Source organism: Condylura cristata, unplaced genomic scaffold, assembly GCF_000260355.1.
Source record: "Condylura cristata isolate star-nosed mole 26May11 unplaced genomic scaffold, ConCri1.0 scaffold00033, whole genome shotgun sequence".
Taxonomy (NCBI): Eukaryota; Metazoa; Chordata; class Mammalia; order Eulipotyphla; family Talpidae; genus Condylura; species Condylura cristata.
The window spans coordinates 9,655,513-9,679,011 of NW_004567134.1; the positions used below are offsets into that span (position 1 = coordinate 9,655,513).

Genomic DNA, 23,499 nt, shown 5'->3' on the forward strand with positions numbered 1-23,499 from the left:
GTCTGGCTCGCCATGTGGTCTCCTCCGGGGCAGGCGGCAGGCGGGAATCGAACTCATGCGGAAGTGGCTTCAGATTCTCAGTGCGGTGCTTTAACCCGCTGCGCCACCAGGGAGGGCCTAACTGGCTTTTGTTTTAACCTGTGTTAAGGTTCAGTGGTATTTTCTGGAATCATGTTGCTGGGTCTAAGAGTGGACGAGTGATGGGGGTGGGGGGATTTGGCTAATGTGGGTACTTGAGGGAGGGCCAGACAGCTGGGGTGACAGTTGCCCTGTGGTCCTGAGGCCCGCCAGCCTGTCCCCCTGGGTCCCCCAGTCCCTGTCCATTTTGCCTTCGCCAGCCGCTGCCCAGGCAGGAGCAGGAGGGTCCAGCACCAGGCAGCCTGGCGGGAGGAAGCACACACTGAGCCACAGATGCTTCGATTTTCCTTTGATTTTCGATTTTCCTTTGATTTTCCTTTTTCCCCCGTTTTCTCTCCTGGGCGTTACCATAGCCAGTTTGGGGCCTTCATCTCATCTAACAAGCTTGTTCCAAGATAAATAGGGAAAAGTAATCGCATTCAGTTTGGAAGTGAGTTTAATCCTAGTGCCCACTAAATACCCTCAAAGACCATTTTTTTCAGTGAGTTAAGTCCCAGCAAGGGACTGTTGCGGACATGGCGGGCTAACCTCTGCTGTCGCTTGAAGGTCATGGAGGCGGAGCAGACCAAGACGAGGAGCGAGCTGGTGCACAAGGAGACGGCGGCCCGGTACAATGCTGCCATGGGCCGCATGCGACAGCTGGAGAAGAAGCTCAAGCGAGCCATCAACAAGTCCAAGTGCGTGCGGTGCGGGCCCCGGGGCTGTGCGGTCCACTGCGGCCTCCCCTGACCCTTTCAGACTAGGTATCTGGGGACCCATCTCAAGGGCCCAAGGTGTATAGAACCCCCAGAGGCAGAAGGTGGGCCGGGTGGGGGTGTCCAGTGTAGCTGACCTGGGAGACAGAGAAAGGGATTTCAAGAGCAAACCAGGCATAGCCATTGGAGCCTGAGGCTGGGCTTTGGGGAGCTTGGTTTGGCCCTGACTGGGTGTAACTGTCGGGGAGGCCCGTCCCTCAGTTTACCTGTCAGCTGAACAAGAATGAGCTATGTACACACACGTCTGTGGGCCAGAAGCGGATGAAATGCTGCAAGCCTGGTTTATTTATTTATATTTTCTAAAGACTTATTTATGCCTGCACACAAGAACTGGGGTGCAGGCCAGAGGAGGGCCCTACAAGTCTGGTTTAAATGGAGGTTTCTCCCAAGCGCCTCTTGCTGCCACTGCTGTATGTTTTTATTCAGCAATGATCTTGGGGGGACAGACCCCCTACCATTCACTCAGAATTGCTGGACTTGCAAGCAAAAAAGATGACTTGGGAGGGGCTAGACCCAGCAGCCATACACAGGCAGACCTGGCAGCCTCACAGCAGCGAACAGCTCAAGAGCTGGTGAGCACTTATGTGCAGACACCAGAGTTCCTAAGCAGACCAGGGCCCAGGGACTCTCAACTGTCTGGCGTGACTCGACTGCATCTGCAATGGACCCTCTAGTCCTGCACTGGACCCGGCCTGGCTTTCTGGGGCCCTGCGTGCTCTGGAGGGGAGGAGGGGACTTCTTCCTGGCTGACCTCCCTGGGTGTTGCAGCCGCTGCTCTGGCTGCACCTGCTCTTCATCCCTGGGGAGCCGCCCTACCTGGAACGCCTTAGGTGCTGGGCACACCCGATGGGGCCTTCGAGAGCCTGCCTGGAGGAGAAGGTGGCCCGGGGTGGGGGACAGGGGCTCCTGGCCCTGTTGGGTTGTGGATTTCCCATAGTTTGAGATGGGCCTCTGTGGGTGGGCCCTGAGTGAAGCTGGGGCATCTGACTGGTGTCTCCCCGTCTGGCCCCTCTCACGGCCTCACCAGGGCTCAGGAGCTGGGAGCTGAGCTGGCCAGCTGCAGCCGATGCCTCCTCTGTGCCCTGGGGTGCAGTGTTCTATTCCTCATGTGGTTTTTCTTCCCGTCCTTTCCAGGCCTTATTTTGAGCTCAAGGCCAAGTACTACGTGCAGCTGGAGGTACGTGTAACCTCTTTGGTGGGAATTTTCCACACTGGGCCCCCCTCTTCTGCAGGGCAGGCTTCCGGGCCATGCGCTGCCAGGGGGGAGGAGAGAAAGGCACGTTCCTGACTGAGTGCTCAGCCCTCAGGAGAGCCTGGGTGGGTGTCGTCGGGCTCAGACTGTGTGGGGCTGCTGTGAGTCTGACACTTGTTGCGCCCCGTGGGCCGTTCTGAATGTCAGGGCTGGGGCTTTACCTCAAGGGGCGGCAGGGTGGTGCCAGCGGCTTTCACCTCGGAGCCCGGGGCAGGTGGCATGGGCGGAGCGAAGGTAGGAAACGCGCGTGAGCGTGACTGCGCTTGGGGGGAGCTGCGCCAAGCAGAGGGGTGAGCGCCTCATGCAACTCAAGGGCCTCACGCGCCTCCCGCCCCTCGCTCTCCCGAGCAGCTGCTGAAGAAGACCGTGGACGACCTGCAGACCAAACTGGCCCTGGCGAAAGGCGAGTACAAGACGGCCCTGAAGAACCTGGAGATGATCTCGGATGAGATCCACGAGCGGCGGCGCTCCAGCGCCATGGGGCCGCGAGGCTGCGGCGTCGGGGCCGAGGGCAGCAGTGCGTCGGTGGAGGACCTGGCGGGCAGCAAAGCCGAGCCGGATGCCGTCTCGGGTGAGTCGAGCTCGTGCGCGAGTGGGACGGGGCAGCTGCTGTGATCTGCCTCGGGCAGTCTGGCCAACACAGTGGGCATCGGCCGGCAGGGCTGAGGGCCGCTCGGGGTGGCGCCCACATCCTGTGGGGTGCTTGTGCCAGTCTCGGTGCTCCCGAGTGGTCTCCAGCGTGTGGATTCTGTGCTCAGTTTGGGTAATGTTGCGCTTTCACCCCTGTCTCTGAGCCAGGGCTCGGAACAGCCCCGGAAGAAGGGGGGAAGCGGGGTTGTCGCTGACAGGACTTTGGAGGCCGATGGGACCCAGATCCTGGCCTCTGACTAGTCATGGAATAGGCAAGGGCTTAATGCTACAGCTTTGCTCCTTCCCCTGGGAAACGGGGAGCATGCTGGCACCGTCTGTCTACTGTGGGTGGCCGTGAGGAGTCAGTGACGTAACCCCGCTGGCCGGTTGGAACTCTAGTGGCGGTTCTCACTGATGTCTGACCCACTGGCCTTTCCCCCTCACGCTCTTCTTACCCCAAACTGCCAGAGGCTTGTCGTGGCTCCTCCCGTGCAGCAGCAGGCCGGGGTGCGGGCTGAGGGGAGCCACCCGTGGCGGAAGCTGCCTTCATACCACGAGGGTGGCACGACTCCGCACCTCGGTTATTCTACACCGAGGGGCCTTGTTCTAGGCAGACAGCAATCTAGGTAGGCTCTGAGTGTTCAGTTCTTAATGTTGGGGTTATATTTTTGCTCTCCCCTATGATCACACCTACTCACCTCCCACCACCTGTGCCCACACATGCCCCTTTCAAGGCGTTTCAGGGGTGGCAGAGGCCCCAGGAGATGAGCAGGGCCCTTTCTCCCAGCAGCTTCGGCTTGCGCTGAGAAAGAAGCACCCTAAAGCTGGCGGGCTTGTTGGGGAGGCGGTGCAGAGGGCCCGCCCGCTCCCTGTGCACTGCGACTCCCCGGGACCTGGGGCGGAGAGAAGCCCCCATCTGTGGCTGAGTGTGTCCCCCACTATTAGGCGCTGTTTTCGAAACACTGACGTCCAGGGGCAGGGCCAGAAAGCCACAGTATGGACACGGCGACTCCACGGGGCCCGGCTGCTTCCCCTCAAGCTGCTTCCAGTCTGGTCCTGCAGGCTGAGAGGATCCATCCCTGGCATCGGCACCCACCGCAGCAGGGGTTCTGCGTGCCGTGCTGTCTGTGCCTCCCAGCAGCCTGACTGGTGTTTTCTCTCATTCTAGTGGCCTCCGAGGCTTTCGAAGATGACAGCTGCAGCAACTTTGTTTCTGAAGATGATTCGGAAACCCAGTCTGTGTCCAGCTTTAGCTCGGGACCCATGAGCCCGTCTGAGCTACCTGATCAGTTCCCTGCAGTCGCCAGGCCTGGCAGCCTGGACCTGCCCAGCCCCGTGTCCCTGTCGGAGTTTGGGATGATGTTTCCGGTGCTGGGCCCTCGCAGCGAATGCAGTGGGGCGTCCTCCCCAGAATGTGAGGTAGAACGAGGTGAGTGCAGCCCTGTGCCCCATCGCATGAATCTGCCCTCTTCTGGACCTTTGCCAGTGCTGGTTATGGGGCCTGTGAACGAGCTGTTGATGGGTGTGATTTTCTTCAGCTGCTGTTCTGTTGATTTCTGGCTCTACTCCTGACCACTTATTTAAACGTGAGCTGGAGCCGTGTCCCATCATGGGATCCACTAACCAGGCACTTGGGGGAGGCTTTTGTGCAGCAGTCAAAGGAGCAAGACGAGCATATAAAAGGCCTCGAGGAGTCAAATCAGCAGGCGGCCACACGCCACCTGGCCTGGGGTCTGGCTGGGCAAGGCTGGGAGGACTAGGCCAGGCTGGGCGGGCCAGAGGGCTGACCTGGCCGACTGGCTTGAGTCCAGGGACTGCTGGGCTGTCTGTGCTCACTACACAACCTTCCCATTTCTGTAGGAGACAGGGCGGAGGGGGCAGAGAACAAGAGGAGTGACAAAGCCAACAACAACCGGGTGCTCAGCAGCAGCGGAGATAGTGGCAAGAGCCAGACCAGCGCCTCCCCCGAGGGCCAGGCCTTGGAGAACAGGATGAAGCAGCTGTCCCTGCAGTGCTCCAAGGGAAGAGACGGGATCACTGCTGACATAAAGATGGTGCAGATCGGCTGATCCAGCCAGGACCCTGGCCCGAGTGCATATCACTATTTATACATAAAACTGTATGGAGAACATTGTGCCAATAATCACTTAATATATGCCAAATCGTAAGTGTTTCCTCTCAACTGCACTAACGACGTTTCAGTGACCTTGAGTGTGGAAGATGTTTCTTCGGGGTAAGCGCGCTCGGGCTGGTGTTTCTCAGAGCAGAGCTGTTGCAGATGGAGTGTGACCAGGTTCGCACCCTTTGTGGAGTATCCCCTTAGACTGTGTTATGGAAGCAATAACTAGTTCCTGTGAAAGAACCCGAGCCAGGAGAGGGGCTGGGAAGCAGAGCCAGACTGCAGTCAACAGCTTGCTTCTCTCCCCCTCAGTTTCGGAAAATAGAGATGTTCTCACCCTTATATCCTAAGGGATCTAAGTGAAAAACAAAAACAAAACTCAAGTATTTCGGAGCACTCTTTAGGGTGCAGCAAAGGCTTAAAACTCCAAGAACACGATTCCTTTAATCATCTCTGGTGTTCAGAGGAGCTTCTCAAAAATAAAAAAAAAGAGGTGTGTATACTGGGACACTGACTACAACCATTTTCTATAAAGTTTACCTACCATGAACTGCACTTTTGGGGTGGGAAAGGTGAATGCCAGTGTGGGGGCGGGGGGGAAGGGTAGCAGGGCCATATCATAGAAGGGGACTGTGGCTGTGGAGAGAAGGTTCTAGAACATAAACCTTGTTCTACCAGCCAAGGGGACTTGTTCTAAGAGAAGTGCATGTGAAGAAAGGTTGCCATCGTTCTCTCTAGACTGACATGGTGTTAATTTCTCTGTGGGTTGTAATTTTAAAAAGAAATTATTTAAGGGTTATGCTGCATTAGTATTTCTTAGAGGAAGCTGTTCCTTAAAGCTAGGAAGGAGTAGGCATGTGTTGGCAAAGGCTGTTAAATAGGAGCAATGGCGTCTGTTATGCTTAGAATAGTGTTAAGACTGCTTTTCTTTAAATGTTTTCATGGTTACACCTATTTAGAGCACTGTATCTTATTTGTCCCTTTTTGTAGGAAAAAAGACCCATTTGAGTGTCTGTCGGTTGTCACAGCTTGCGTATTTTAGTCATTTGTAAATTTCTTCATACTGTAGTGTTTTCTCCTTTTTTAATGACAATATCCCACTGACAAGGTTATTTTGTACTTGTCTCAATACCTTGAGTGTAATAAAGACGGCTTAAGAAAACGTGTCACTTTCTGTGACTTCTACCCTGTGTTCTGTTGAGGAAAGCAAGGATGCAGCGGTCTGCGCTTTCCAGTTAGTCCCGGGTCCTAGTCACGTAAGGCTCATTTACCAAGGCTGGAACCCGGGCTTCACAGTGGCTGCTGCTAAAGCTGAGCAAATGCACTGGAGGTGTGGGTCCCAACCTCTGCTGCACATACCCATCTTCTCGGAAATTTGAGTCTGCATTCTGGTTTTATCCTGAGATGAACTGAATGGATTTGGGGCTACACTTGGCCACTGGACATTCTAAAAACTCTCCAGGTGATTCTAACGTGCGTATGTAGTTGAGAATCAAACCGTGTATGTGACTTGTTCAGCATAATCCCCTCCAGTTCCACTTATGTTGCCACAAATAGCAAGATTTTATCATTTTTGTGTTTTCATAGGTGAGTAGCAGCCTGTGGTGTGTACATACATTTTCTTTATTTGCTCTTCTGTGCACACTTCCGTCTTTCCACAGCTTGGCCATTATAAACAGCGCTGCAGTGAACACGAGAAGCATATCTCCAAGTGTTTGTGTGCTCTTTGTAGAGACCTGGGAGAGGAACTGCTGGATCATACGGGGTATCTATTTTTAGTATTTTGACAACCCTCTATTCTGGTTTTCATGGGACTGGCCCCAACATTCCCAGCAGAATGAGGGCTGTTTTTTCTCTGCCCCTCTTCAATACTCATTTCTGGCCCGTGGGTGAGGCTACAGGTTAAGGTAGTAAGAGTGTCTAGTTCTGCCCTTTTATGGCTTGGTTTTTAGTGGTACAGACTTCTCTTGTTCATCTTGGGTGTATGATGTGCAGATACCTTCTCCCACTCTGTCTTTTCATTTTACTGATGATTCTCTCACTGTGAGAAACCTTTTAGTTCGATAGTGCCATTTTTTCTTCCTTGCTATTGTAGTCAAGTTCCCCAAAACATCACACAGTCAAGGTAGCAGAATTTTACCTGTTTTTCTCTATTTTATGATTGCAGGTCTTAAAGTGTTTAATTCATTTGGAATTAATTTTTGTGTACAGTGTGAGATAGTGGTGGTCGTTTCATTCTTTAGCATGTGACTGACCAGTTTTCACTAGTCTTATTGAACACTTTCCTTTCCTTACTCTTGGCTCTTCGTTGTAAATTAACTGGTCATGAGTTAAATTTCTGACTCTTAATTCTATTTCATTAATTTGTGACCTTTTATTCTAATAACATTGTTTTTACTACTTTGTAATATAGTTTGATATCTGCACATATAAGGTCTCAATTCTTTTTTGTCAGGATTGCTTGGGCTATTCTTTCAAGGGTCCATACAAACTTCAGGAATGTTTGCTTTAATTTCCTTTGAAGAACACATAAAAATTTTGATCAGGATTGCAATGAATTTGTTATTTCTTTGGGCAAGATGGCCATTTGAAAAGTTCTTCCAATCCATGCGCATGGATTACCTTTCCACTGTGTCTATTTCTTAACGTGTATAATTTTTGTTGACAGGTCTTTCACCTCCATTATTTATTCCTTGGTCCTTAATTATATTAGATGTGACTAGAAATGGGGTTTTGATTTTTCCATCGTTTGCACGTAGAGATGGAGCAGGCTTTTGGATGTCAGTACCAGAGTATGCCACTGCACTGACTTGTGGTGTCACCAGGGCTTTTCTGTGTATTACATTGTCTGCAGTGTGTTTCACTTCCCTTTCCTAATTCTATAAATTTCCATTATGTTGAATAGTAGTAGGTATGGGTGGGTATCCTTGTCTTATATCTGATCTTAGAGGAAGTAGTTTTCTGCAGCGAGTATGTTAGCTGTGGGCCACAGGTAGCCTTCAAGCTTTCATCACACATGGATAATGAATCTTGTCAAATGCCTACTTTTCATGTCCTGATACATGAGTTAACATTTTGTTGATGTGAATCACATTAACTGATTTATGTATGCCGAACCACCCTTCCCTTCCTGGAAAATTCCCACTTAACTCTTCCATTAGATTGATGACAGGGAGTAGGTCTTATATTTCAGTTTGCATCTGGTACAGATCATTCATAAAGAGGTTCAAATTGTGTGTGTACCACTTAAGCGTATTCTGTGGATTTTTCCTCTGAAGACCAGAGAAATGTGAAATCTCATTAGTGCAACAGCCCTGTCACTATGCTGACTGGAAAAGAACATAAATTTTGTTGAAGCATATTTTAATACAAATGAGTTGTTTTACATGGCATGCACTAAATGAAGTTCTTTAATATATTATCAATTAATAGAATACCAATTTCCAGTTTCTCCCAGTTGAATTATAAAGTTTCTGTAAGTATAAACATTTTATTTCAATTAAAGGTAGTAGAAATACAAAAACATTAGACAATGAAAAAATTCCCCTTACTAACTTTAGATCTTTAAAATCTTGAGCATAATTCTATTCTGATGGATTTTGATTAAACTGGGGATTTACGTGATAGTAAATTTGGTCTTTTTTTCCTGAACACAACCCCAATTACCATATAGTAAATTCTCAATTCTATTTTCTGAATTTAAAGTAGTTTCTATAAAAGCACTGAATTGTAGAGCAACTCAAAAGACATTACAATTTTAAGTTTCTTCAATGTCTGATTGTTTCCATAACATGATTTTTAAAAAATGCAGTAGTGAATATATCTGTCTCTTTACATGTTCAATGGAAGCAGGTATCTTCCTTGGATCTTGAGCACGAGCATCTTCATGCTAAGTTAATCATTTCTTAAAGCTTACTCTTTAATAACATCTGGGTAACAATCAACACTTAAAGTCAGAAGTAATGTGGCATTAACATGTTATGAAGACATGTTTCATTTGGTAATTAGCTGCCCAAGATGTAGAGTCACAACACAAGCAGGTTTAACTTACAACATGCTTTGTCAGAAAGACAAACAATGAAGATATATCAGTATCACACGAGCCTACCGTTCATTGAGTGAGACTGTATCTCCCTCTCTTTGCTTATCTGGTCTCAGTACCCTTTTAGCAAAACATCTCACAACTCTGAATCAAATATTTTAGACAATGCAAGCAAACTCCATATATATACACAAAACCATGTAAATGGTACTTCTGGGTGACTTAGGTAATACTAGATGACTATATACAATTAAACACCCTGATTTGAGCACCAGATTCCACTGTACTGTTTCTAGAGATTTAATTCTCTTGATGTGTTTACGATCTTGATAAACTGACTTCATTTGATGTTTGGTAAGAGAAAATCCAGCGATGATGGCAATTTCTCCATCACTGAAGCTGTGTTGTCTTGATAGGGATAGTACTATTGAAGTCCAAGAAAAAAGGTCCTTCTTGTTTAGGCAAAAATGTACTGGGAATGATATTGTAGATCCCAGCAGGGATATTTTCTAATTCCAGGTAGCAAAACCCACACCTGTATTCAGGGAAAAACAAAGTTTATAGACGGTTGCCATAAAAAGTAAAGTATAAATTAGATACAATGAAAATGCCAACATTACCTATAGTCACCACTAGATTTCCTCTGAAAACCATGGGGACCAGGATCTCCTACCATGGAAACTGTTACAATCTCAAATCCAACACTGTATTGCCTAGCAATAGAAAGAGAATACAATTACTGTTGCTAAGCAGCCTCAGATAAATAGGACAAAGTGCAGATGTACTGTTTAAGTATATGCTTTGTAAAGGAGGAAACTGTTCTCTAAAGCATAAGCATACTGTAGTATTAAGCAATTTGTAAATACATTTACATTTTAAAATTGAAGATGGTGATTAACATAAGAAGTTAATGTTAAATTAAAATAATTTCACTGTATTAGGTAGAAAAAGTGAAACAGCCATGAAATAAATCTAAATTTACAAAATGAGCATGTAATAGACATGTATTCCAAATCAGTAGGGAAAGGAATATGTGGATGGTGAGATGACAAAACTATACAAGTATTAAATTGTATTTCACACCAAATACAGAATGTAGAAACAAAACAAAAAGCACAAAGGAATTAGACTATATGAAGACTTATTTGATATTGATGAGATTTCCTGCCCACAGCAAAATACAGTAGAACATACAGTTTTTGATTACTTTAAAATGAAAAATTGTTTTCCTATGTGAAAGAAGTAGACAACTTGGAGAAAATACAAGTGTGGAGTTATCCATCCTTACATATCCTTGTTCATTCTCACAACTAAGAAAAAGATGACAATTCCATTAGAAAAATGGGCAGAAGATTACTTGAACAGGCAATAGTCAACATTTTCACATGTTCTATATAGAAATTAAATAGAAAGGAGCAGTTGCCTTATTTTATCAAACTGGTAAAGGTTTTTTAAAAAATACTTTGTAGAAAAACAGCTTAACCACACCTACAGGGTTATTTTTTATAAGGCAGGAAAAATCAAACCTAATTTTGTTTAGAAGTTATTATGTACATAAAGTATATAGCTTAGGACCCTCCCTGGTGGCACAAGGGGTTAAGTCTTAGCACTATGAAGCTATCCATAGCCACCTCAGCACAAGTTTGATCCCTGGCCAGGCAGGTGACCCAAATGGCACAGAAGACCTCTCCTGTCTCACCTACTGCTCCCCATTCAGTCTTTGATGAATCTTCTCACCCCCTGCACCTCTGGTCTGTACCTCAGTTCTTGCATGCATAAATAAAACTTTAAAAAAAATACATATATAGCTTCAATCATTTGTAAAATGACCAAATACTGGGCTATAACTAACTAGATCAGTAAAACTTCAGCACCACTGAAGTCTCTTCATACCGCTAACTTTCATGGTAATCAGGTTCTTGCCTTGTATATGGGATGACTACTAAAAAATTTAGCCTTTCCTGTTAGATTCTCTTTACTTTTTAAAAACCTACAGATGCTTTTCTTATCTTTCCATGTGCTCTTTGTATCTTAAGAACTCTTCTCACCCTGAAGTTATTAATCTTACCGTTCTGTACTAATAATCTACTTGGAATGATATAGAATTGATTTGATGTAAAATAAGGGGTTAATTATTTGGGGGCATAAAATTATTCCATTTACTGAACAGACTGTCTTTTCCTTCTCTCCAGTGCCATCTTATTATAAATCAAGTTATCACATGCATCTGTTTCATAACCCTGTCCTGTCCCAAAAAGCTCATTTTTAATAAAACAGTGTTAATTTTAAAATGTTACTTAGCACAAACCTTGGTCCTCTCAGCTCAATCAGTAATGGCCCAGTCTTTTCTACATGGAATTGGTAAATGGGATTATTTTTGTGGGTCTCTTGATAATTTCCACATCCTCCAGCACTCTGACCACTCCATTTTCCATTAATCTAGTAAAAATTCTCATATTAATAAATTCACATCCTTCAAATCAACTTTAAAAAATCCTTTACAACTCAAAAACCAAACACCATCCACCACTATGGCCCCTCAACCCCCAGCCGTTGACTTCCTTTGACAGCTGATGTGGCCTCCACTGCAGCAGGCTGCTTTGCCACCTAAAGTCCTCTCCATTTCTCTGCATCCAATCAAACTCCCCGCCCCCCACCACATTCCCTCAGATTTTACTCAAGAGCCCCTACAAAATCAATCTCGCTGTTCATCCATACAACTTTCTCTGTGATCCAAGGTTTACCCTAAACATCTTTTAACAATTATTTCTTCCCACAAAACCATTTAAGATCATTAACGATCATGTATTCCAACCCTAAAGGGAGAGTTTATAAACATACTTTTATATTTATTTGTATTACTGTCAAGTCCCAGAATATTTTTATTGTGTAAGAAATTTTAAATAAGAGTAAAGGAAATTCTAAGATTCTCTGAGATGATGACCCAGAGAATCTTAAGAGTGCGTGCTCTTACCTGTTTTGATAAGGTATATGGTGAAGGAATCTTTGAGAAAGTGAAGCTGCATGCTGAATATACCTAGATGAAAAATATACATTGGAAGACTAAAAATTAGTTGGCATATAGAAAGGCATTTTGTAGGCCGCCTACATTCATGTCAGATTTAATGAATTCAGAGGCTAGAGATTTGTCTTGGTTTTTGCTGACACTGTGAGACTCAAGACAAACCATAATCTCACTATGAAGATTCTTCGTCGAAGAGTGACAATTGGAAGCAGCTCCTCAGGAATGGCTCTTTCATCACTGAAAATCTATTCAAATTGAGTTTTCTCTACTGGTTGATGACAAATCTATGAGAACAAAATTACAATGAACTTCCCAGCTGTCTGAGAGCAGGGTGATTATAAGCAATTGATTCCCTTTCAGTAAGCTCAAAGTCTTTTTCTGAGGTAATAAAAGTACTAAGCTGACTAAAAGTTTGTTTTGCTTACTCAGAATTTATTCAACATACCACATTATGTGAGGACTAAATTATTACCTTGAAAATGCAACTGTTCATTCAAAATGCTTTCCAACATAAAAACATTACATTTCAAAAGGATTTTCTGCATTGAATTAATACACAAACACATGAAAATAAAGAACAAAAAAAAAAACAAAAACAATTTTCAAAAGTAAACTTTTCCTGTATATATATATTTCCACTTAGAAAGCAGAACCCATCACATACTTATATGTATATTTTTTGGGCACTTTCTATTGTTTACTTACCCGGACTGTGTAATGGATTGTGTTCTGTTTTTCATACTGAGAAACCACTAATGTAAAGGTATGGGTCCCAGGTGTGGTCAGCTTTATCTTAGTCAAATGATGAGGGCTGTTAATGCGAATCCCATCAATATAGGGTGGTGGATCAGCTGCAAATAAGTAGGTTTACAGAAAAGGACTTCAGTTTCTTTTGTTTTTAAATTGAGAATTTGTGGTTCATGGCATGAAAAATTAAATAGGCGGACCTCCTCTTAATTTTATCTTTAAAATATAATAGCATCAAATTACAATTTCACTTTACAATTAAAGCCTTTAAAATCAGTTTCTGAATAAACAAAAGATCTTGGAAAACATTTAATGAGATATAATTCCTGTTATTTATCCTATATTGTATTTCTTTTCAGTACAGGGTTAGTTTTTTCTTTTGAGGAATAATTTTAAAAGATATAAAGAATTATATAAAAATATAGTCCCCACCAATCAGCACTAAACACTTGGTTATACTAGGTTCTTTATAAAACAAAAACCCCCTTTTAATGTTAAACACCTGCTTTAAGCCTTATTGCCTTCCAGTTTGATGAATTTAAATGGCATCTTTCAAAATTTTCACACAACCTAAAAATGAGTTGAATAAAATTTCTCTATCTTTAAGAGATAGTATATGACTTTTGTTTTACATCTTTTTTAATGAGCCAGTTAAGATCCATATTGTTATTTATATAGCTTATCCTTTTAAAAAGTGCCTGCATAAGATTCCACTATACAAATAGCACATTTTATTTATATCTCCACCCAGTTATTCAAATAGTCTGGATATTAAGATTGCTTTCAAGCATTTGCTATTACAATGCTGCCTGATTCCTTGGTAATTCTCATTAAGCTGATAAAACTATTCATGTCAGCTGCAAATATATTACTTAAGATCAAGCTATATCGTTCATTTTGGAACAATGAATGTTTATAATCTAAGAAGAACTAAACATGTTAGTATCTCAAATATGTAACAGGTTTCTAATGGTTACAGATGGTGTGATCCAGTGTGAAGAGAAAAAGAACAGGACCATCTGGGGTCTCAGACAGGCTTTTGACCTTCCTGTCTCGGTTTAGTCTCTCAAAGGGTAATAATAAGGCTGTCCTATTTGCCTCAGTGTTGTGATGAAAGAACACACACGCACACACACAGATTAACTGGCAAGTAGTCTGAAAAGGCAAAAAAACAAAAACAAAAAAAAACCATGCACGTCAAGAAGGATCACTGTTCAAAAATAATCCAAGTAAAAAGGATGACAAATATATTCCAACTGCACAAGCTCTGCCGCCTTTTCACGCTAGGCATGAGCTCACGTTTGTGCTCTTTTGGTTGTGTAATGACCAACAAGAGAACAACAAAGTAGGCTAGTGCAACTTGTCATCTGTAACTGAACCTGTATGCTATGCCCATTCCAAAGTATTAACTGACAAGGGCCTGCTCTCAACAGTGGAATGGGGAAAGGACGCCACATTTCCCTGTCTTTAAACAAAATGGGACAACCATGTTTAACCCCATCTTTCCCATCACTGCACATCTTTCTTGAAAAAAACTTAACCTCTATCTCAGTCCTCTGTGAAAGCTCTCCAACTGGGCATCTTGCCCACCTTGCCAGCTGTTTTCCATACTTGTCAACAATGACAGCAAGGACTCTAAATGTAAGTCTCTAATCTAATCTTACTTGGCTTCAACACAATAGCTGCAGTCCACTCCCTCATGGAATACTTTCTTCCCTTGGGTTATATGAAACTATTTCATCAGGTACTCTGTTCAAATCTTTCGTGGGAACTTTTCTGCTCAACCTTAAAATCTCAAAGCACAATGGTCAGATCCTGGGTACTGATCTCTGTACTTACATCGCTCTCCATAAGGTGATACAGTCTTACTTTCAAATGCCACCTCTGTGCCCCCGACTCTTCAATCTCTGCCTTCAGTCCTACCTCATTCCTGAACTTACTCAGAACTCCAACTGCCCATCTTTATCTCAGTATCTCAAAGGTAACCAAACCAAAATAACCTTTGATGTCACTCTGTAAGAAACCGGTTCTTCCTCTGCTCTCACTGACTCTTTGCTACCTTAGTAAACGTTACCTTTTACTACTGCTCAATAAAGTCATCCCTGACATCTCTGACCCTACATAAAGTCAAGCCCTGACAATCCCACAAAACTTACAATGTAGCCACTCTTCCTCATCTCAAGTTCAAACCACCATCATTTCTTGTATATACAAAATCCTCTAATTGGTTTCTCTGCCATTTTTTGGCTCCCTCAATACATTCTTCAAAGAATGTTATTTTTAAAAAGTCAGATGATACCATTTTCCCAAAGACCCTCTAGCACCTTCCCGTCACACCTAGAGCAGAACCCAAGCCCTTCCCAGCAGCAGACTGACGCCCGTGTGCCCTGTGCTTGGTGGGCACACCGCAGTTCCTCAAGCCTGCCCATCCTTCCCGTTCGTAAAAACACTCCTCTTCCTCTCATTTTCTGAGTCCTTGTGTTTGCTGTTCCTTCTGCCTATGACGCTTCCCCCCTCTATTTCTTTGCAAGACAGCTTCCTTTTTATCAGTCACAGTTCCTGCCACCGTCTCTCCAAGAGACCACACAACCAAGGTGAGGAGCCCATCGCTAGAATACACCTGTCTATGGAATAAACCAAGTGCATTACACAGAACAGGGTAAAAGGAATATGTGAGCACAGGGTAAGGAGACAGATTCTTGCAAAAGAGGGCAACAAGGTGAGGTGTGCTTAGGGGCACCTGTACCTCACGAAGAGTACTACGAAGAGCCGGGGCATGAGATAAGGCAGGGTAGGTAGGTTGAGACCAGCATACGCAGAGCTTTATGTACCCTGCTGAAGAACTTAAATGTTATCCAAGAGTCGATGGAAAAACCGTAGGATTTTCTGTCAGAAAAAAAGGTATTATTTAAATTTTAGAAATAAAACTGATAGCAATGTACAAGAATGTGGAAATCCCAAACTCCTGACGTGTCTAAATTAAAAACGAAACAGACAAGCAACATATCTACCCATCTGTTTCAGTAGTTTCTACTGGTCTATAGAATAATAACCTCTGCATATTATCTACATTTGTCACTTTTCAACTTAGCCACGTAAGTATTAATGTTTGAATGTCTAATAAACATACCTGGGTAGTAAACTTTTTTCCCATCAGTCTTGTATACAACCATTGTAATAAATTCTCGATTATTTGCAAAATCATCCTAAAAAAGCACAAGGAATCCAATGTGGTTAGGAAAACAGGCCAAAATGATCATAAATGGGGGGGAAATGAACAATTCTAAATGCATTTATTTCAGCTTCTTTGTGCTACAGAAAATATTCTTCTCAAATATCATTCTAATAGACCTGACTATATGATATAAAACATTAATAAGCTTATTAATATTATGGTGACCCTCCACAGAATCAAACCTAATTTGACCCAACATTTCGTAGTCCCCTTCAGGACATTCTAATTTAAAATCAAAAGCATTGAAGCTTCTGCACAGCAAAAGAGACATTAAACCAAAACAAAAAGATACCCTATTGACTGGGAAAGAATTTTTGCACGCTTTACCAGTGATAAGGCACTGATGAAGAATATATAAAGAATTCACACAACTCAACAAAAACAAACAGGGCTTCCCTGGTGGGTTGAAGACACTGCAAGGGTTGAAAACAGTGTAATCCAGCTATTGCCAGTCACCGGAGCACAGTTTGATCCTCAGCCTGGGAGCTGACCCACATGGCACAGCAGACCTCTCCTGTCTCACCTGCTGCTCCCTTCAGTAGTATATTTTAGTACATATACCTATTCTGTTCCCCACTCTGTCTCTGGTGAATTCGCTCACCCCCTCCACCTCTGGCCTGTACCTCAGTTCTTGTATGTATAAGTAAATCAATCTTTAAAAGAAAGTAAACAATTCAGTCAAAAAATGGGCAGAAGGTAACAATTTTGTGGAGGTGGAGTGGGGAATGGGATCAAAAACGGTTGGGATGCGGAGGTAAGTGCACGGGATTATGATGGCACACGGGTGACTTGGTGATGGGAAACCCACAGGGATTACAACTGAGATGGGGGAAAAAATGTACAAAATGATGTAAAAATAAACTGTTATAAAAAAAATGGGCAGAAGAACGTAAAGGAAAATTCTCGAAAGAGGAAATGCAAATGGCCAGCCAGTATATGAAAAAACGTTGAACATCCCTCAATGATCAGGGAAATGCAAATCAAAACCCCCAATGAGATACCACCTTGCACCAGAGACACTGGCCCTTATTAGAAAAACAGGAAACAACAAATGTTGGCGAGGATGTGATGAAAAGGAATCTCCTACAGTGCTGGTAGAAATGTAAACTGGTCCAACCACTATGGAAAGCTGTTTGGAGGTTTCTCAGACTAAAAAATGGAACTACCATATGACCCAGCAATTCTACTCCTAGGAATCTACCCAAAGGACACAAAAACACTAGTTCAAATGGATACCTGCGCCCCTATGTTTAATGCAGCACTATTTATAACAGGTAAGATTTGGAAACCACCCAAATTATCCAAAAATAGATGACTGAATCAAGAAGATGTGGTCGATACACAATGGAATACTATTCAGCATTCAGAAAAAGATAAACTAATGTCATTTGTAGCAACATGACGGAGCTAGAAGGGATAATGCTCAGTGAAATAAGACAAAAGGAAAAAGAAAAACATGAATGTAGGAGGAATATAGGGGAACCAAATAAAGGATCAGAGAAAAAGTAGTAACAATTAAAAAACCCACAAAAATAAACGGGCAACTATAAATCAGAAACATTTGGAGGAGGGAAAGGGGTCAAAAAAAGGCGGAAGAGCAAAGGGAACTGTGGTGCTGGTGCAGGGGTGAGCTGGTGGTGGGAATTCTACAGGGACACACCAGAGAGGAGAAAGCAGACATTGTACAAAAATGAACAATGAAGTAAAATATATCATTCACAATGAACTCCAAAACCCTCACTAAAAAGTATCAACTCTTACATTCCCAAGAGATGAACAAGATTTTAAATATATGATCACAAATTATGAAATTCCTTAGAGGAAAATATATAAAAATAACACTAGTTTCAACTTCTAATAAAGAAAACAGGCTCATAACCAAATTATATATTTCACTGACAATGGCCTAATTATATTTAAAAGAATTTCTGTATAGGGTATCACAAGGAAGTTATCAATACCTTGTCTGTTATGTGTCTGCTAAGTAAAATCCAAACTGCAGCACCCCCCTGCGGACACTGCACCTCCAGTTTGTACTGAGGGTTGTTGGCCAGGCTATAGACATCTTTCACAGGTCCTTGCTTTGCATCCCAAGTACTAAAAAAGTCAACAAAGAAGATAGTAGTAAAATTGCCCAAAAGGCAAAAATGGTGTTTTAGGAAGGGATTTCTTCTTTACCTTTTATAAGTTTTTGGCATAACCAAGAGGTGCATAAAGAAAATAACTATAACAGATCGCCATCTGGAGGCATGACAAGAAGCAACTACTAGCCTTCCTCAGTCAATCACTTCATATTAAGTAAATGAAACTATAAAGCATATTCGGAAATTTGCAAAAAGTTACCTGTGAATACATGTTGATTCTTTAAAAAGTCCTGGATTCCAACTCAAATATATCACATCATAATACTGGCAGAGATCATCCCATGAAATCCAGAATATTCCTGAAAATTAAATTAAATAGTGACTTGTCATTTAAGTACATTTCACACTGTTAGCATATTATTTCTCAAAGATCAATGACATTAAAGATATGTTTACCATTGTCTATTTTCTGAGCTGTTCGAGGATCAAAGTTTAAATATTTTTGCAACTCTGGGGTCCAGTTTTTTACATCATTCTCACTATATCTCCCTTTCCAACGTAAATGACTCCAAGGATTTTTCAACTGAATAAATCGCAGTCCCTATTAGAAACAAGAGGTAAGTAGCAAATAGTTTCATCGTTTTATTATAGTATTTTCTTAAAGAGGGTGCACTTTCAACATTCAGCAGTACTTCCTTCAAATCAACTTACTATTAATATTCATTAATCAAAACTTTTGCCAGATCATGCATCTGATCAAAAACTAAATGCCTATGCTATACAAATGGGTAGTCACTAAGCATGTGATTATTAAAAATAAAATTAAATTTAAAAATCAGTTCCTCAGTCACACTAGTCTACACCTATGAGTTCAAGGACCAGGTGTACCAGGCAGCTAATACTAATACTGCACAAACAGAACTGTTTCCATTACGCCTAGTTTCTACTGGACCACTGCACTGCCTAAGAACAGCCAGTATTTCCTTTTCCTTCAAAGCCTCGTCTATTTTGGTCCATCATGATTTTCCAACACTCACATCCTATATATCTTTGGTTCTAACCTAGACTTTATTCTCAAAATTCCATCAATAACCCTAATCATTTGCATCTCCTAAGGCATTTGCTCCTCTTTGCTAAGACCTTCTAATTCCTTTTAACTGTTCTCCATTTAGGGTCCTTTATAATTTCCTTTCTCCACTGTATTCAGTTCTACGGTTCTGTGTGGGTCATATACCCTCTCCAAGCATGCTTACTCATGTAAAATGAGTATGAAAATGTCTCTTTAAAAGTGAAGTGACATATGCAAAGCGCCTAGCAAGCAACTCTATAATTTCCTTCTTTTAATTACTACCTAAAGCGTAATCCATGTTACATAAGTTTAAAATAAATTAATATTCTAACTTATAGTGTTTCCTTTGTGCAAATGCAGAAGTCTTGTCTCCCTATGAGACTAAACTCCTTGAAATAGTAAATTATCATCCTTTCCAGAAGTCTCCACTCTATTGATGAAACAAAAAGTTAAGTTTCATGGTAGGTGCTCAATACATACTGGGTCTGTCTACAGTACTGATTACACTGCTTTAGATTCACAAAGAGTATGCATCTTATTTCAAGCAGCCTGCTTAAAAAATTGTATTCTTTGTCAAATGATGTCTTAAATTAAACCAATTTTAGTTGCTTTTTTTTTAATGTGACCTTAATTAAACGAGACCACCTTTCTTTTTTGCTATTTAAAGTGCGACAGGCACAGTCAGCTCAGAGACTACACACTTTTAAATGTTGTAGTAGGTCCCCAGTGCCTTTGTAATTCATAAAGTTCCACGTGTCATGCAAGAGATCAGTCTAATCAAGGCATAGGGGTGTCCTGTTCCTGCTGACTGATCACCACTTGTACGATTTAAGCAGGAGAAATTGGTACGCACTGCTTGTGAACTTTCCAGTGACTACAGATAATATAGGTACCATATCATCAGGGGAAAAAATCCTCAATCATCTTTGTATTTTCTATCCATAGAGCAGATCCAGGTAAAAATAACTGAACAATAATCTGGGCGTATTCTAATACCAAGCACCAAAGAAAAGGCCTGAGAGGCCTGAGGACAGGCAAGTGTTGCAACCCACTGGCATGCTCCTAGTTGTAGGCACCACCCATTTCTTAATATTTACTAAGTGTCCACAAGACTCTGGAGCCTACCCCACACCGACACAGCCCAAGACGTTGAGAGCTGTGTATTCAACTCAATAATGCTACTTTTATGGAAAGCAAAAAGGGGTACACTGCATTTCTTTCTGCCACTGATTTCTGTGCTACCCATTACTACATTTCCCACCTTTCTATCTCATAATTTCCAATGGTCAAGTTGTTTAACAAGTGTTATGATTTAAAAACTTAACCTAAATCTTAACTTATCAGTATGCAAGTCTAAGGTGTCTAACTTCAGATCAAGAGTCTAGCATATCATTTAGTATCCTTCCAGTGTCTTATTATCAAAACAGAAAAGACTTTAAGGCAAAACCTTGAACTCTCGAATATCCAAAACAGCATATGCATGTGTGGGGACCAGACCCCATTTCTCTCCTTCAGCTTCAGTCATCATTCCAGTTGATGCAGTGATGAGGACATCCCCTTTGTGAAACCTGGAACGACCAAACAGACGAATCATTAGAGGAAAAGCATTTCCCTATGTCCATCAGTCTAATGGTCATGAAAATTTGCACAAATTTGAAATCTTTTCTAAAACTGGTTACATTTCCATTTCTAAGGATATGAGATAAATTATCATATTCTTCTCACATCCTGATTTACTTCTCAGGTAGAAAGCAATCAATGAAGGGAAGAAAATGCTATATTTTCAAGTGACTTATAAAGTTGATACTCACTACCAAATGCATGTCTCAAAAAGTGACATCATTTTATTTATCAAGTTACCACATTTTCTAGTTCTGCTACTGAATATGGACTACTGTATACTTATATATATAATTTTCTAGTCCCCACACGTGGATTACCCATTTAAGGCCTATGCTACTTTCCTATTTAGTCTTCCTCAGATCTCTTTCTCTTCCTGCCTTCAAACTGGTAAGTACTTAGGAAATGCAAAATAATTTTCCTGTATGATATATTACAGATTAAAATATTTTGGATTATCTACAATGTGGATTAACTATAACCATAAGAAAGGGTAATTGAGGGTTGGTTTCTAGCAAGTAAATAAAGTGAAGCGTATTTTTAAAACACATTTTCCTAATAACTAAAAATGACATTTGCAATACCTCTTTGTAATTAAGGTATGAAGCTTTTCAGTAGCCTCTTTCACTACAAAAAAAAAAAAGTAAAGAAAAAATATTTACCTTTGGTAAAGCATTCTGAAAGAATTATCCTTACTGAAGCTTTGGCTGTCTGAATGCATGGCAATCCTTTCCGGTATCCACCCAGTCAGCGCATGAAGATCAATATTCTGTAACATAAACATGTTTCGATTCTACCAGTGTTATTTTCAAGCTCTTAGATCCCAAGGGTAGCTATTAACTCCTGCTGATCTAATATACAGATTTTGACAGGATTAAATGAGAAGGTAGTAAATTGTTTTTTACCAGTAATAAAGTTCTTGCAAATTTCTACTTGAATTTAAAGACAAATTTGTATTTTCTCTACAATCTTTACTTCTTTTCCTGAATTCAACAATTATTTTACTAGTTAATTATGATGAAAAAACAAAATATGGAACAGAAAAAAATTCTTTAATGATAGTCTTTCACTATATATTGAATTCTTACAAAATGGTAAGTCACTTTTCTAATGTTTTATATAAATTATGACTCTAAATTAAGAAAGGAAATTTTAACATCCAACTACATTTAACTATGACCAATGTAGTCTTTGTCTAGCATTTTTAAGAACAAGAGAGGCAGCTCTCCTGCCCACCAGACTATGAAGCATTTCTTCTCACAAACCTTTTCTCTTGCAAAGCATAAAAGAGTAGGTTAGTGCTAGACAGGGAAACAACCATGTATGTATAATGGCAGATTTGCATAATCACTTCATTTAATCTTTACAACTCTGACAGGTGGGTATTATTCTCATATTATTGGAAGCAAAGAGGTTAAGATTAAATACTTTTCTTAAGGTCACCAGCTGGTGAGTGTCATAATTCAGTCATTCTAATCACTAATTCCTGGTGAAGCCCAGTGGTTCGCTTCATACAACTAAAGGACACTGATATACACCTTGATTTTAAAGGTTAAATTGTGTTGAGATTGGAAAAACAAGCAAAACACTTAAATGTGAATTTAGAAATAATATATATATGTATATGTATATTTATACACATATTTATATAAGAATGATAATATAATACATCCTTTTGCTCTGAAGGCATTTCTTCTAAAATATACTTTAATCAATGCTATATTCCAAAATTAACAGTAGACACTTACATTGTAGGTTCTCCTGAAGACTAAATAGCTATATTATAAAATCCTTATAAGAGAAAATATTCTCATAACAAGGTGAATGATTAGTATTTTTCATGTATTGATAACCTGTCTTCTTTGTTTTTAAACTAAAATACTAATTATAACTATAAATTTAAAAGTCATATAAGATTACACAGTCTGTGTCTGGACCATTCTAAAACTTACTGAATTGGATCCTGGGAAATCATATCCTCCCATGACCTTCATGTATGCTTTTTCTATGAGGGACACCCATAATTCACTTTTGTTGTTAGAATAAGAACAGAGTAATTCTCCCTTATGATCAACAGGTAGATGGTCATCAATTATCACCTGAAGAAAAAGAAAATTAATTTCCATAGGAGCTATAAAACTTTAAAAAAAAGCCTTTTTTTATAAAAATAAAAAAAATCTTTCATATTTGAAAAGTAAACAGTATGCTATGCCTATTAAAGAAATGACAATTTCTTATTTCTAGAGTCTGACCAATTATCAAATGTTGTATGATGTCTTTGTTCTATTTTACAAACTGATCTCCCCAAGAGATGATAAAAAGTGTAAGTATCTACCACCTGAATGTATTAGGACTCCACAGATGTATATTAGATATAAAATATCTAGGAAAAGGTAGATGTAAAATAATAAGAAAAAGGCATAACTATTAAGGTAAGTAACAGTATCACTACATGTTGTTTAAACTTAACCCGCAAATATACTCACATTATATATTTAATTGTAAAGCTAGAACATTATGGCTAAAAAAAGGGAAACAACAGAGGAAGTAATCACAACAAATATTTTTAATTCACACTTGGGTAACAAACATAATAATTTTGACCTAACACTAAAAGAACTATGCCACTATATTTTGAGAGATTCTTTGTTAAACAAAGTTATTTAAAAATTATATTCAGAAAACCATTCTCAAGAATTGGTAAGTAACCAGTTACAGCAGTCATTGTCAAAGGGTATCCTTAGACAAGAGCACACTGCCCTAAACCCTCCTACCTATTGAAT

The 23,499-nt window shown here is 41.2% G+C and overlaps 2 protein-coding genes across 3 annotated transcripts in view; one reads left to right on the forward strand and one right to left on the reverse strand.

Annotated features, from left to right (window-relative positions):
- Positions 1–5,353, forward strand: part of SH3BP5 (SH3-domain binding protein 5 (BTK-associated)) — a 48,570-nt gene extending 43,217 nt beyond the window's left edge. Inside the window, exons 5-9 of the mRNA XM_004692305.2 lie at positions 685–815; positions 2,028–2,070; positions 2,497–2,716; positions 3,944–4,204; positions 4,636–5,353. Of these exons, the coding sequence (XP_004692362.1) occupies positions 685–815; positions 2,028–2,070; positions 2,497–2,716; positions 3,944–4,204; positions 4,636–4,844 (864 nt within the window). The 3' untranslated portion in view covers positions 4,845–5,353. The remainder of the gene's footprint in view (positions 1–684; positions 816–2,027; positions 2,071–2,496; positions 2,717–3,943; positions 4,205–4,635) is intronic.
- Positions 5,354–7,652: 2,299 nt separating this feature from the next.
- Positions 7,653–23,499, reverse strand: part of CAPN7 (calpain 7) — a 29,987-nt gene continuing 14,140 nt past the window's right edge. The window contains exons 10-21 of one of the 2 annotated variants that reach the window (XM_004692306.2): positions 22,669–22,815; positions 21,379–21,485; positions 20,544–20,664; positions 18,484–18,628; positions 18,287–18,386; positions 17,905–18,040; positions 15,839–15,914; positions 12,667–12,812; positions 11,911–11,973; positions 11,245–11,375; positions 9,557–9,649; positions 7,653–9,471 (exon numbers count right to left, since the gene is read on the reverse strand). In XM_004692306.2, coding sequence (XP_004692363.1) covers positions 9,327–9,471; positions 9,557–9,649; positions 11,245–11,375; positions 11,911–11,973; positions 12,667–12,812; positions 15,839–15,914; positions 17,905–18,040; positions 18,287–18,386; positions 18,484–18,628; positions 20,544–20,664; positions 21,379–21,485; positions 22,669–22,815 — 1,410 coding nt within the window. In that variant the 3' untranslated portion in view covers positions 7,653–9,326. The other variant, XM_012732191.1, reaches the window with a different exon arrangement.